We start from the raw sequence: 15918 nt of genomic DNA on the forward strand, positions 1-15918 counted from the left end.
AGCATGCGCAGTACATTCGGCGCGGGGAACGCGTCTAATTTAAATGATACACGCCCCATTTGAATTAGGCGGGCTTGAGCGTCCGGACGCATTTACACTACGCCGCACGTTTACAGGCCAAGTGCTTTGTGAATCAAGCACCTTGCGCTGAAAACTTGCTGCGGTGTAACGTAAATGGGATACGTTAGACCGCCGCAAAGGTACCTGAATCTGGCCCTAAATTGTAGGCTCAGTGACTGGTTATTCTGGTTGGCTCACTTAAGGACCTAGTTTTGGCTGTAAATAAAAAATTTATAGAAAGTCAGACTTTTAGGACTCTATGGTTGCATGCTAAAGCTGGGGAATAGATGATACTTTTTTTTTTCATTCAACCAGCTCGAATGTGTGGATGGGGAATTCCTCCCCTGCTGTCTATTTGTATTCTGAGTGCGGGAAGCGTTCTGCACCATCATAATAGCCCATGGCACCGATGTGTTGGAAATTTTCTACATGGTGCTTGAAGAGAAGTTGATCGTAGATCGGCTTCTTTTCAACCATTAGTGTCCATACATCAATTGGAATTCGGCCAGTCCATGCTGACCCCACTGAATTTCAAACCATGTGTAGCCAGCTTTGTTTACAAATCAGGATACGGCCTGATAAACTGCATCCTTTAAACCAAGTCCGCAATGGCAGCTCCCATAATGCTATCCTCAAAGGTTAACTTTATAGAGAGGCTTGAACCATTCTGAAAGATCTACATTTTAGTAAAAATCTGAATATGATTTAGAATGATGTTAAAATCCTAAATCCAACTTATATTTTCCCCCACTTTCTTTTGCAACGAGGGGATGATTATTATGCAAATTTGGGGCCCAACTACATTACAAACTGTTTTCTATGCCCCACCTTCTACAGAATCATGCTATATGACAGCACAGAGATAATCAAAGTGGGGGACATTCCCATAGCAGGAATAAATCAGTAGACCTACTTAACTAAGATATGATGTGTGTTAGGTGATCTAAATGGTAGCCAAACATAAGCTAAAATCATGTGCATTGAACCTAACAAGTAGAGGAGTGTTGACATTGTAAAAAGAACTTTTTCACAGAAAAGGGTTATAGTTTTTATTTTTTCTGAAACTGCATTATTAGGTTATTTGGGCCTTTTAATGTTAACATAATTTAGTAGATTTCATTAATATGCAATAATAATGCTATATGATTGTTTTATTGGTCCATATGCATTTATTATTGTTTGTCAGTACCATTTCAGCTTAAACAATAAACAAGTATTATTCATTAGTTTGTTGTGGTGTGTTCCAGATATTTTTTTTTTTTGTGTTCAGTTTTTTACTGCTGTTCAGGCCATGGCTGCAAAGCCAACCTTGGTTGTTGCCAAGATCATAAACAGAATAGTACTGCCTAAGAAATACATCCCCAGAAACCAAAGTGGCTGGACCATTCCGTGAAGGTAGGTATGTTGACTCAAATCCAACTACACAGTTTCCATGATCTGAAAAGAACAGTAATAGATGCTTGTATTCAAAATTGCTGGACTAAAAACACATTAAAAACATGGTGAAAAAATGTTTATAAATACCTGTAGAATGTATCCTGAAGGAGGAATGAAAACTGGTTTCCACTGATGGTAAAGCTGATAGGTGGCAGATTTTGTACATTGTTGCAATTTTACTAATACAAAAAGAAGCAAACTATAATCAGAACCTTGGTTGGGTTTATATGTAAGATAACAAGTTAAAGTGGATGTAAACCCGATTCATGAAATTGAGCTAGGCACATATATCTGCAGTATTTTGTTATCTCTTTTTAATAGCTAAGTCTTATAGCTGTTTTTGAACAGTTCCTCTGTTATCAGCCTGAGAACTCCTGACATATATTTTGAACTTTTTAGCAGCCAGAATCTTTGTCAAAGGAGGTTGCTAAAATAGAGTAGCAGAGAGCAGCTCCTATTACAAAACAGCTCCGAGAGTCTCTGCCTAGGATAGATATGTGGTGCTGTGCCTCCACACAGGAATGTTAGCTATCTTGGCTGTACATCACACTCTGTGTTAACCAGGAAGAGAAAATCTCCTAACACGATCTCAACTTTGTAAACTGTATATAAATGTGAACACAGCAGATATACATATAAAACCTATGTAGGGAGATTTGGTTAATCTCTGTGTATCATCTGAGGCTCGTGGCGCTATTTATCATTCCTTGACTTTAAATGACTTGGTCATAAAGTGCAATGGTGAACATGAATAAATATAAATACTAATTAATGCCAACAAAGCATGCAACACTATGATAGCGCCTGTGCAAAGTGCAATGGTGCCTGTGAAAATAATATGTGCAGTCCTGGAAAAGGATTATGTGCAAATTAGCAGAAAATTATATAAATATAATAAATGAAGAATTAAGAGCACCTTGTGTGCAAAAAAGTCATGTAAGTGTTCAATAAGGTGCAATGACAAATGTGCAGTTTTATTAAATAAAAAGTTTTAAACAATATCATACTATTTGGGATTCCTTTCTCCTGCATATGGGCTAATACTGGAAGCATTACCAGGAGTACAATGGAACGAGATAATGCCAGAGTGTCGCACAGTGGCATACACTGTGATTGCTTCTCACCCCAAGAGGGGGTGAACATCTGGTGAGTGCAGACTTTACAAGAGCACGGATTGCTGTGGTCACCATTTTGGAACACACCAACAGTTGTGTCACTGGGCACTGAGCATGCATCTCAATATTCAGCACTTGTGTTAACAAGATTATATCGATTCATACATACATATGGACTTTAAATGTTTTAATTTGCAATTTTTTTGCACGTTTGTCATTGCACCTTTTTGAACACAGTGACTTTTTTGCACACAGTGCTCTTAATCTTCATTTATTTATATTTATTATTTTTTTTTGTTAATTTGCACATAATCCTTTTCCAGGACTGCACATATTATTTTCACAGGCACCATTGCACTTTGCACAGGCGCTATCATAGTGTTGCATGCTTTGTTGGCATTAATTAGTATTTATATTTATTCATGTTCACCATTGCACTTTATGACCAAGTCATTTAAGGTCCAGGAATTATAAATAGCGCCACTCCTACACTTTAAATCAATGCACATTTAACTTAGGTGGATTAATTATGTAGAGGCAGCTGTTTATTTATCCACTGTAGGGCGCAAATCTCCATCTTTGTTTTTTCTACTGGCTTTTTTTTTCTACAGTTTTTTTCTACTGCCATTTTAGTTTCATTGCGCAGATTCATATATACACTTCATATCATCTGAGGCTGTTCACTTCACTTGGTGTATGGAGGGTTTAGATCCACTTTAATGCTTATTTCCAGAAAGTTAGAACATTTATAAATATCATTACCTCGCCATTTTGCCCTTGCTGGGCACCTAGAGACTGTAGAAGGGTATCAAGGTACTGCTGTGGAATGGTAAGAAGAGGAGTTCCTGTATCCACAATGCCCTGGCACCCCTGACTGCACCAGCCGGTTGGCTGTCCATTAACTGAGAATCTGAAGGGTTAAAAAAAAATCTTTGAAAAAGCTATATAGACACACCATTTCAGCATCATCACAAGACCTAAAGTATCTGTGAATTTCTGTATACATTTTTTATTATCATTTTTTTTAATGACTATTAATATTATTATTTCATTAAAAACTGTAAAGATTATTAACTTTGCTCAAAGTTCAGTAAATGTAAGTTGTCGGGTAGTTGCACTGTTCACTTTTTTTGCCTTAATGAACATGCCTGAAAATGTACAAATATTGTGAAAATGGAATTGCTTCAAATACATTTAGTTGCTCAACAGTCTTCACCAGGCTGTTTAAAAAAATCTGGTTAACTGATACTCACCCATCAATGGCAATCTGCCAGTAGATCTGCTCAGTAACTGGAGTCCAATAGATCTGGCCTGAATATAAACTGCTGTCCACTCCACCAAATATGACTTCTCCAGATTGACTAGGAAGATGAAAGACACTCATTTATTGAAAGTCTGACATAAAGAACAAGTTCAATATTTTGTGTTGTGATTTAGAGTAAAGCATATTGTGTTTTCATCTATTTAATAGTTTAAAGTTGTTGCAGACATTTGGGCCTGAGTACTTAAACTTTGAAGTAAACAGATGTGCAGTAAACTAAAAAGTACCCATATTCATTTTAAATATACAATCAAGTGACAGAGAAGCTCAATTGTTTACAATTATCCTGAACATGATTGGATGTTTGACATCAACATTTATTGTGAGTGCTCTTTAACTAAAGCCTCGTACACACGATAGGTTAACCAGAGGACAACGGTCTGAAGGACCGTTGTCATAGGTTAACTGATGAAGCTGACTGATGGTCCGTCGTGCCTACACACCATAGGTTAAATAACCGATCGTGTCAGAACGCGGTGACGTAAAACACAACGACGTTCTGAAAAAAACGAAGTTCAATGCTTCCAAGCATGCGTCGACTTGATTCTGAGCATGCATGGATTTTTAACCGATGGTTGTGCCTACTAACGATCGGTTAGGAATCCATAGGTTAATTTTAAAGCAAGTTGGCTTTTTTTTTGTTAAATAACCTATGGGGACCACCACACGATCGGTTTTTGGCCGATGAAAACGGTCCTTCAGACCGTTGTCCTCTGGTTAACCTACGAGGCCTAACATATTACTCTGATCAATATGTACAACTCTAGAATCAGACAAAACAGATCTTTCCTTGCTTTAAAATGGACCTTAAATAAAAATACTTCCAGTTTCAGTAGAAAATCTGCTTATGTACCACAACCATAGAAAGTACTAAAATGCTAAATAGTTTTTTGTTGCACCTTATGCCGCGTACACACGATAATTTTTCGGCATGTAGAAAAAATTATGTTTTTTCCAACTTCATCATTAAAACGACGTTGCCCACACACGATCGTTTTTAAAAAATGCTCTGACGGTGACGTACAACACGTATGACGGCACTATAAAGGGGAAGTTCCATGCGGTTGACGCCACCCTTGGGGCTGCTTTAGCTGATTTCCTGTTAGTACAAGTCTATTCGCGCTTTTCTGTCTGTTACAGCGTGATGAATGTGCTTACTCCATTACGAATGGTAGTTTTACCAGAACGAGCGCTCCCGTCTCATAACTTGCTTCTGAGCATGCCCAGGTTTTAGCGTAGTTTTATCCCACACAAGATAATTTTTTACAACCCGAAAAATGACATTGTTGTTAAAAAATGCAGCATGTTCGGGAAAAAAAATTGTCGTTTTTCAGACCCCGAAAAATTATATGAAGCCCACACACGATCATTTTAAATTACATTTTTTTTAAATGTCGTTTTTTTCATGCCGAAGATGATCGTGTGTACGCGGCAATCAGAACATTCCTTGCAAATTTTGATCTTCCTAAAACAGTTTGCGGGAAAAAAAAAATGTTGATTTAACGTGTTTGTGTTATTCTATATCTGTAATCTTATTAAACATATTTATACTAACTATAACAAATATTTAGGTTTTGCCTAGGGTGGCATTAATAAATTATGTATTTATTTTACTAGAAAGCTCTACTACATTCTCTATAAAACATTTTCTACAAATGTTCATATGCAATAAGAAATGGGAAAGCGTGATGAAACTAAACTCAGTTTCCTGTCCAGCTAAACATTGCTTCCAAGGCTATGCTGTCATTTAACAAACCCATTTGATTCTCAGTCTCTTTAAGCCTGTAAGATTTTAGTAAATTTGATTACACAGCTGGATGTAAAAATACTAAGACTATAATATGAAATGATTAAGCAAGGAAGCATTACAATTGATAAAAACTTGATAATGGCTCATATAAACCTGGTAATCATTGATACTTTGATAAACACTGCCTACTGGAATTAACCTACAGGCTTATCAAGTAATAATATTCTAGATTGGAATTATATTCTGAACTAGAATTATCTTAAATAATTTATTATACTGGCTTATAAGTGTCTGGGAAAATGAAAGTATCTGATTGGCTAAAACTGAAGCACTCAGAATCTGGTGCAGATGCGGTAGCCAATCAGCATCCAACATCAGCTTGTTTGATTAAAGGGGTTGTAAAGGTTTGTTTTTTATTTTCTAAATAGGTTCCTTTAACCACTTCATTACTGGGCACTTAAACCCCCTTCCTGCCCAGACCAATTTTCAGCTTTCAGCGCTGGCGCATTTTTAATGACAATTGCGTGGTCATACAACACTGTACTCAAATTATATTTTTATCATTTTTTTCCCACAAATAGAGCTTTCTTTTGGTGGTATTTGATCATCTCTGGGATTTTTATTTTTTGCGCTATAAACAAAAAAAAAAAAGACAGAAAATTTTGAAAAAAAAAAAAAACACAATATTTTTTACTTTTTGTTATAATAATATCCCAATTTTTTTTTTTTTTAATGTCCTCGGTTTAGGCCGATACATATTCTTCTACATATTTTTGTAAAAAAAAAAAAAAAACGCAATAAGCGTATATTGATTGGTTTGCGCAAAAGTTATAGCGCCTACAAAATAGGGGATAGATTTATGATTTATTTTTTATTTTTTACTAGTAATGGCGGCGATCTGCGATTTTTTTTTTTTGTCAGGCGGCGGACATATCGGACACTTTTGACAGAATTTGGGAACATTTACATTTATACAGCGAACAGTGCTATAACAATGCACTAATTATTGTATAAATGTGACTGGCAGGGAAGGGGTTAACACTAGGGGGTGAGGAAGGGGTTAAATGTATTCCCTGGGTGTGTTCTAACTGTGTGTGGAGGGGGACCGACTGTGGGAGGTGACCGATGCTGTGTCCCTATGTACAAGGTCTCCGCTCTCCCTGACAGGACGTGGAGCTCTGTGTTTACACACAGAGCTCCACGTCCATGCTGTCACCGCCGATCGTGGGTACCTGGCAGACATTGCGGCCACCAGGCACGCGCATCGGCATCTCAGCGATGCAACGGGCACAGTGTTTCCCCGCTGCGCGCCCCCAGCGGCGCACGGGGAATGCACATAAAAGGACGTCCACCCGACAGTTGAGAGCCGCGCTGTGGGCGTCTTTCGTCTATAGCGCGGCTCTCAAGTGGTTAAGCTAGTGCATTGTTTGGTTCACTTACCTTTTCCTTCAATTCCCTCCTAATTGTTTTTTTCTTTGTTTTCTTTGTCTGAATTTTTCACTTCCTGTTCCTCCTCAGTAAGCTGTTCTGGCTGACTAACCCCCATGTATGATGGGGGCAAGCTTACTGAGGAGAAACAGGAAGTGAGAAATTCAGACAAAGAAAAAAAACATTTAGAAGGAAAATCAAAGGAAAAGGTAAGTGACCCAACAATGCACTAGCTTAAAGGAACCAATTTAGAAAATAAAAACAAACCTTTACAACCCCTTTAAACTTTTTTTTAACAAAATCTGGAAGCTGATTGGTTTCTATGCAGAGATGCACCAGATTTTGCACTCTCCAGGTTTAGTAAATCTTCCCCAGTGTCCCTTGATGTTTTAGGTAGACATGGCTTTAATATATCTCGGCAACCTGGCCTGGGAAGATTTACTAAAAATAAAGCACTCCGATGCAGCTGTGGTAGCCAATCAGCTTCTAACTTCAGCTTGTTTAATTAAACTTCTACAATGTAACCTGGAAGCTGATTGGTTTCTTTGCAGAGTTGCACCAGATTTTGCAAGCTCCAGTTTAAGTAAATCTCCCCCAGTGTCTATTAAAGTTTTAGGTAGACATGGCTTTGATCTATCTCGGCAACCTGGTCTATGTTTAATCTTAGTTGATTCTCACCCAGTGAGATAGAAGCTGAACACAGGCTGTGGAATAAGATTTTGCTGTATCAAACCCTGTATGGCGGTTGTGGCACTTTCTGCTGACAATGACTGATAGGCCATTCCAAAAATACCATCAAATTTGGCATAATAGAAAAAGCTGCTTGGTTCAGTGACACTCAGACCCAGCTCCTGGTTTTGAATGGACAGCCCTTGTACCTATAATATATAAATACATGGGAAGACCTATAAAAGATATATGGTAACTGGTATAAATCTATTGTTATATCACAAAATTTTTATATTGTATGAAAATGCAAACGAATTACAGACAGTACGTTTAAATAGTTTAAGTTCGTAGTCTTTATTTTTATCTACAGATAAGGGTGTTGATTGTGGCATCGAGCACACTCATACTGTTCCATTTTATGCTCCTTAAAGTAGATCCTACAAGCATTTCCCTTGATTCTAGGCACATGACATTTTTGTCCCCCATTTCTATGTTTGTTCTCCAACTTTTTTCCATGAATTTGTTTATATACTCCTATTATTTTATTTTGCATCCATCTTATTGTCACACTGAAGTTGTTGTCTTCATTGTACTGCTTCCTATCCGGGTAACATGGCGTGGGGCATGTAAAATTGTAAATGCACCCAAGTTAACCACTTGCCGACTGCCCAACGTAGATATACGTCGGCAGAATGGCACGGGCAGGCAAATCAAAATACAAGTACGTTGCTTTGAATCTGCCGCCTAGCGGGCATGCCCCTGCCGCAAGCTCCGTAAATGTGGGATGTGTGGACTCGATGTCTGCCGTGTCCCGCGATCGTGTCATGGAGTGGCAGAACGGGGAAATGCCTATGTAAACAAGGCATTTCCCTGTTCTGCCTAGTGACAGGACAGTGATCGACTGCTCCCTGTCATCGGGAGCAGTGATCACTATCGTGTCACTTGTAGCCCAGCCCCCACACAGTTAGAATCACTCCCTAGGACACACTTAATCCCTTCCTCGCCCCCTAGTGGTTAATCCATTCCCTGGCAGTGTCATTTACACAGTAATCAGTGAATTTTTATAGCACTGATTGCTGTATAAATGACTATGATCCCAAAATAGTGTCAAAAGTGTCTGATGTCTCCGCCGCAATATCGCAGTCACGCTAAAAATCGCTGCTCGCCGCCATTACTAGTGAAATTTGTTTTTAAATAAAAATGCCGTAAAACTATCCCCTATATTGTAGACGCTATAACTTTTGCACAAACCAATTAATAGACACCTATTGCTATTTTCTTTACCAAAAATATGTAGAAGAATACATATTGGCCTAAACTGAGGATTTTTTTTTATATATATATATATATTTATTATATAATATTTATTATTATTGTGGGGAAAAAAAAGGACATCAATTTTGTTTGGGTGCAACATCGCACGACCGCGTAAGCATTAGTTAAAGCGACAGTGCTGAATTGCAAAAAACGGCATTGTCATTGGGCAGCCAATTCTTCCTGGGGTGAAGTGTTAAGTAAAAAAATTGCATTTCTTATTTTTGTGTATTGAAGCATTCAAAGCATTGTGAGAATTGCGAGTGCAAGTCATCTGCAAAGTATTTTAGCCCTGGTCCAGATCTTTGATTATGAAGCTGGTGGAAGTTTCAATAGCCTTTAAGGGAGGTGATGTCACTTGTACTTCCCTGGAAACTTTAATGCCCTGTACACACGATCGGTCAATCCGATGAGAACGGTCTGATGGATTTTTCCATCAGTTAACCGATGAAGCTGACTGATGGTCAGTCGTGCCTACACACCATCAGTTAAAAAAAACGATCGTGTCAGAACGCGGTGACGTAAAACACAACGACGTGCTGAAAAAAATGAAGTTCAATGCTTCCAAACATGCGTCAACTTGATTCTGAGCATACGTGGATTTTTAACCGATGGACGTGCCTACAAACGATCGTTTTTTTTTCTATCGGTTGGGTATCCATCGGTTAATTTTAAAACAAGTTTCACATTTAACCGATGGATAAATAACCGATGGGGCCCACACACGATCGGTTTAGTCTGATGAAAATGGTCCATCAGACCGTTCTTATCGGATTGACCGACCGTGTGTACGCGGCATAAGTCCCTCTGCCGTGGTGGCAGATGGAACTTGTAAGCTCTCAGAGTTCTGACAGGAGTCTGGGGAGAAGAACGACCTGGAACTTGTAAAAGAAGAATGGGGAGGAGGGGGTGTTTTCAGGGTGGGGGGGGCTGTGGGTTGACCATATTTTATGTTACACCCTAAAAATTAGGATAGCTTTTAAAACTGGTTGATCTCTCAATCAGTAAAACCTGCAAGTTTAAGTTTCTATGGGGAAGAGATTTTGAAATAATCATCACATGTTTCATACAGAGGACGTAAAAATAAAGGTACTTACTGTCACTGTGTCATAACCCAGTACTCCAGTCATGCTACCACTACCATACCACATTGAGAATTGTTGATTATTGGAAGTATATGTAGAAGATTGGGTAGGATTGAACAGTGGATGGTTGGCTAAAAGTTAATTGATAACGTGTATGTTATAAAAAGATACAGAACAGAATGACATATTTCTAATATTTACAAAATTAAACATCAAAGTTTTCCCATTCCCATTTTCACAGTTTTCCCAACTAGAGTTGTGGAAATAGATAGCATTGTTGGCACTGACAGATGGTCCTGCTCTTTCTTCCCAACAAAATGTATTGGCATTCAATCCTGCTTTATTTCAACAACCTGCAACTCTTGGGTTATTTTTATATATTTTTTTAATCCATTTGTAAATTGTAATTAAATAATTCACTATAAGTAGCTTGTATTGAATATTTTAAATTATACACTATTGTGACAAACAGTGCCCATTTTGGCTACTATTTAGTATGTCATATATAATATTTAAAGCGGGAGTTCACCCATTTGTAAAAAAAAAAAAATTTCTCCCCTTAGCTTCCTGCTCGTTCGGTCTAGGGGAATCGGCTATTTGTATTAAAATATGAGCAGTACTTACCCGTTTTCGAGCTGCATCTTCTTCCGTCGCTTCCGGGTATGGGCCTTCGGGAGCGGGCGTTCCTTCTTGATTGACAGCCTTCCGAGAGGCTTCCGACGGTCGCATCCATCGCGTCACTCGTAGCCGAAAGAAGCCGAACGTCGGTGCGGCTCTATACTGCGCCTGCGCACCGACGTTCGGCTTCTTTCGGAAAATCGTGACGCGATGGATGCGACCGTCGGAAGCCTCTCGGAAGCCTGTCAATCAAGAAGGAACGCCCATTCCCGAAGCCCATACCCGGAAGCGACGGAGAGGATGCATCTCGTAAACGGGTAAGTACTGCACATATTTTAAAATAAATAGCCGATTCCCCTAGTAAAAACGAGCAGGAATCTAAGGGGGAAAAGTGCCCTCTAAGGGTGAACCCCCGCTTTAATAACAATCGTACAACTACTTTTCCAGAAGCTTTACAAAATACTACCTACTACAGGCTGAACTTTGACAGTATGTAGAAGCGACCCAAAGATTGGAAGAGCCCGTGTCAAAGGCAACAAGAAAGTTCTGGGGTGGGGTTCCAATGCTGATCTCACCAAAATAATAGTTCTGGAAGAGAAAGTAATTATGTCGGATTCATATTTTTTATGCAATATTTACATTATTAAAATATGTAAGCAATGAAGACTTACATCCAAATACATAGGTTCATAAGCAACCCCAAAGTTGCTCTGACGGTTTAGGTTGTATTTAATAGCTCGTTCTTTAATGTGGGTTTTCATAAAGTCTTCCAAAACTCCTTCCTCTTTCATGGTTTCTCGGATAGATTTCATTCTTTTCAGGGGAACCCTTTAAGAAGGAACAATATACTTATTTGCATATTTCTGAAATATATTTTCTATTGAACATAAAGTATTGAATATAATCAAGCACCATATTTTACCAATTTCTGGCTATTATGAATAGTATGCTGAAAAAAATAATACAAAAGGTGTGCTAGGCCTAAAACATGAAAATCAAAAACTGCTGCAATCAAAACATCTTTGAATAGCGAGGAAGATAAAAAAAAATAAGTGCGCTGTTAATAACTTATAATAGCGTCACCAAGTAGGCATGGCAATACAATATGTGAACAAATTATAATATCCAGATTTCTGAAACAATGAGTTAAAAAACAAACTTATAAATTAGTCATGTGAATTGGTAAAAAACCTGCAAAAAATAAAAATAATAATAATAATAATAATAAAAGCCAGGTGTGCAAAAAGTATATAAATAAATATCTTTGCTTCACAGTTCATATATTTGCATAAAAGAAAAATGAATCCAACTTCCCACATGCAGTTCCAACAAAAGTATTTTATTATTATAATAATATTTTTTTATATATATATATATATTATATTTAGTGAACATTTTATTTTGAAAGTAAACTTTGTTTTCTGAAATTCTTATGGACATGCCCCAGATCAGCCTTTGTCAATTTCAAAATCAGTTCTTTTTGAGAGACAACTTACAGCTTCTTCCACAAATATTGGAATGTATGTTTTAGCATTACCAGTTCCAATGTAGAGCATTGTTTCTGACATCCAATAGGTCCTTCTTAAGTCAAAGCATGTGTTATAGTGTAATTGGTCAGCTTGAGAGATGCTTTTGTTTGTATTTCTTTTCAGTCATGTTATGTCTAAGGTGTTATCATAGTAATCTTATGACCATTAAAGCGTTTGTTACCCCCCAACACATCATATTCCTGATATGTTGTGCCCGCTGTACTTGTATAAGAAAGTATCCTGTTCTCCTTGTATTGCTTCCTTTATCTGAAATCCCTGGTTTTCCTGCCAGTCCCTCTTCTTAGTGACCACACTAAGCAGGAGAGCACACCATGGTCAACTATCCAGACCCCCTCCACTAAGTACATAACCCCTCCACAAAGTAAAAACCCCCCTTCCCTCAGTACAGACCCCCCTTCCCTCAGTACAGACACCCCTTCCCTCAGTACAGACACCCCTTCCCTCAGTACAGACACCCCTTCCCTCAGTACAGACCCCGCTCCCTCAGTGCAGACCCCCTCCCGTAGTACAGACCCCCTCCCTCAGTACAGACCCCATTCCCTCAGTACAGACCCCCCTTCCCTCAGTACAGACCCCCCTTCCCTCAGTACAGACCACACTCCCCCACTATAGACCCCCAGCTTGTAGAGACTGAGTACAGACCCCCACTCCCTCAGTCCCAACCCCCTCCCTCTGTACAGACCTCCCTCAGTCCAGACCCCCTTCACTAAGTACATAACCCCTCCACAAAGTTAAACCCCCCCTTCCCTCAGTACAGACATCCCTTCCCTCAGTACAGACACCCCTTCCCTCAGTACAGACACCCCTTCCCTCAGTACAGACCACACTCCCTCACTATAGACCCTCAGCTTGTAGAGACTGAGTACAGACCCCCACTCCCTCAGTCCAAACCCCCTCCCTCTGTACAGACCTCCCTCAGTCCAGACCCCCTCCACTAAGTACATAACCCCTCCACAAAGTAAAAAACCCTCTTCCCTCAGTACAGACATCCCTTCCCTCAGTACAGACACCCCTTCCCTCAGTACAGACGCCCCTTCCCTCAGTACAGACACCCCTTCCCTCAGTACAGACCACACTCCCTCACTATAGACCCCCAGCTTGTAGAGACTGAGTACAGACCCCCACTCCCTCAGTCCAAACCCCCCTCCACTAAGTTCAGACCCCCTCCCTCTGTACAGACCTCCCTCAGTCCAGACCCCCTCCACTAAGTACATAACCCTTCCACAAAGTAAAAACCCCCCTTCCCTCAGTACAGACACCCTTCCCTCAGTACAGACACCCCTTCCCTCAGTACAGACACCCCTTCCCTCAGTACAGACACCCCTTCCCTCAGTACAGACACCCCTTCCCTCAGTACAGACACCCTCCCATAGTACAGACCCTGTTCCCTCAGTACAGACCCCCTCCCCTAATACAGACCCCATTTCCATAGTACTGACCTCCCTTCCATCAGTACAGACCACACTCCCTCACTATAGACCCCCCTGTCCACTAAGTACAGTCACCCCCTTCAGTATAGACCCCCCCTCCCCCAGTCCATACCCCCCTTACACTAAGTACAGTCTCCCCGGCCAGCACAGAACCCCTACACTAAGTACAAACCCCACTTACTCTAAGTACAGTACAGACATCCCTCCTTCACTCAGTCCACACTTTGTGCCCCTCCTCCATCTATGAAAGAGTACATTAAAGACCATAGCTCGGCATACACAGCAGTGTTCCACCTCTGGTCTGTGTACATGTAAACAGCCAAGGAGGGGAGACAACCCCCCCACCTATTACACCACACCTCGGCTCAGGCTCAGGCTCAGGCTGGCGATGGACACCCCCTCGCAATCTGTCACCCTTCCCTCCCCCTACCTACCTGTTACAGCACTCACATCCGTTCCGGGCCCCAGGCGGCAGCTGGGGGGGAGACGAGGGCAGTGTGCAGCTGCCCCGCCCGCGCGGGGACAGTGACATCATCATGTCTGTGAGCTGTGACTGGCTCAGCAGGGAGCCAATCACCGGCCATTTAATGCGGGCGTCAGTTGCTCCCTCCCCCTGGCCAAGTACGCCCCATATGTAGCGCAAGTGCCACGCTATAGTAGGCCGCCGCGCCGGGGGCTAAATTTATAAGGGAGCCGGAAGGCGGCCACGGGAGCAGATATAAATAAAAGGACGGATCGAACCGGCCCGAAACCCGACCAGCCCACCGGGAATTATCCCGGTTCTCCCGATTAGCCAATCCGGGCCTGTCTCTAGCTATGCTGGGAACTCCATGTACTCTCCTCCAATGATCAGATTTGTCCTGACACCTCCCCCCCCCTGCTGCACAGCCATTCACAAGACCATTGTGCTGCTGCTTCTCCTCCCCCCAGCCCTTTACAACTGCGAACAGAGGGAATGTGATAATTTATTAAAAGGGAAACATTGTATTTATAATGTTTATTTTTTTTCTATATCTATACAGAAATATTTTGCCTTTCATTTATATTGTAAACTGAATGGGTTGTTTTATAAGGCTGATTTTTTTCAATCACTTTAGGGCATATGATTAAGCTTGAATTATTTGTTTTTTATATTCTACCAATGGTGTTATTTTTGTAGCTTTTCTAACAATTCCAAATCTCTTCCATAAAATATGTCCTGTCCTAAATTCCAGACATTCCCAGAGAAAAATACTTTGCAACTTACTTAGAATTAAAGTATAACTAAAGGCAAAACATTTATTTTAGCTTTGGATAGAGTGAAGAGGAATTAGAAAACTTGTCAGATTTTATTGCTTGCTGTATGTTCCTCGATTAAGGAGATTCATCCTCTCCATTTGTCCAATTTACCATTATCTTTGAAAGTGAAAGTAAAAGAAAATCACAAATTTTGGGTTGTCCCCAGAAAAGTAATAGAGAGGAATACTTCCTATGGGGGCACTAGTTCTGGTGACCTGGGGGTCCCAAGGGATTTCCTTAATTTGCAGGGATTTCCTCTTACTTCCTGTTTGGTTATGGGACAGGAAGTGAAGGTAAATCTCCTCAATGGGACACAAATGGTGGAAAAAAATCTGACAGGGGTTATAACACTCCATTTGCTAGTTGAGTGTTGTCAAGGTGTAAAAAAAATAATCAAACCAGCTGGCTCACAGAGCAAGGCACACAACAGATTACAAATGAATACTTATAGCAGTATTCATTATGTAAAATTATTTTAATTTCTAATTTTTGCATTATTTATTGAACTTACCTAACTTGCCCCTCAGACACTGAGAGACAAATGAATAAAAGAAGCAGCAACTTCATTGTGATAGCTCTCAGGTAAGCTCTGTATCAGAGAAGTAGCAGTTCATATGCCTTTTTATAAACCCAAACATTGCTCAAGGTAACTCCTTCTTACCCAGGAAGACCTTTCTCTTATCTTTTTTCTGTGCCAAGATTACAGAGATTAGAAGATTTAATCGTAAGAGCAAACAATCCTTAGAGTGTTAGAGAAGTTTATACAATTAAGAAATCTATTCTGCCAACATGCCAAATGCTTTATATAAAGATACTTCATGTGCTATAATTCTTGATACAAATCCAGTTGCTTGTACAAATAC

At 40.0% G+C, this 15918-nt stretch overlaps 1 protein-coding gene and 1 long non-coding RNA gene across 2 annotated transcripts; both read right to left on the reverse strand.

Moving 5' to 3' along the window:
* Positions 1 to 1301: 1301 nt before the first annotated feature.
* On the reverse strand, positions 1302 to 1700 carry LOC120927178. Its single transcript, XR_005747050.1, has 2 exons — positions 1585 to 1700; positions 1302 to 1497 (listed from the first exon to the last, which is right to left on the reverse strand). It is a non-coding gene; the product is annotated as an uncharacterized LOC120927178 (long non-coding RNA).
* A 1620-nt stretch (positions 1701 to 3320) lies between these two features.
* On the reverse strand, positions 3321 to 15671 carry LOC120927177 (gastricsin-like). The gene is made up of 7 exons (XM_040337676.1): positions 15567 to 15671; positions 11469 to 11625; positions 11268 to 11385; positions 10192 to 10310; positions 7790 to 7989; positions 3866 to 3973; positions 3321 to 3522 (listed from the first exon to the last, which is right to left on the reverse strand). Exons 1-7 carry the CDS (start codon positions 15620 to 15622, stop codon positions 3336 to 3338), a joined length of 945 nt encoding a protein of 314 aa, XP_040193610.1. The 5' UTR covers positions 15623 to 15671; the 3' UTR covers positions 3321 to 3335.
* Positions 15672 to 15918: the final 247 nt, after the last annotated feature.

The sequence above is a fragment of the Rana temporaria genome, chromosome 2 (genome assembly GCF_905171775.1).
Source record: "Rana temporaria chromosome 2, aRanTem1.1, whole genome shotgun sequence".
Lineage (NCBI taxonomy): Eukaryota > Metazoa > Chordata > Amphibia > Anura > Ranidae > Rana > Rana temporaria.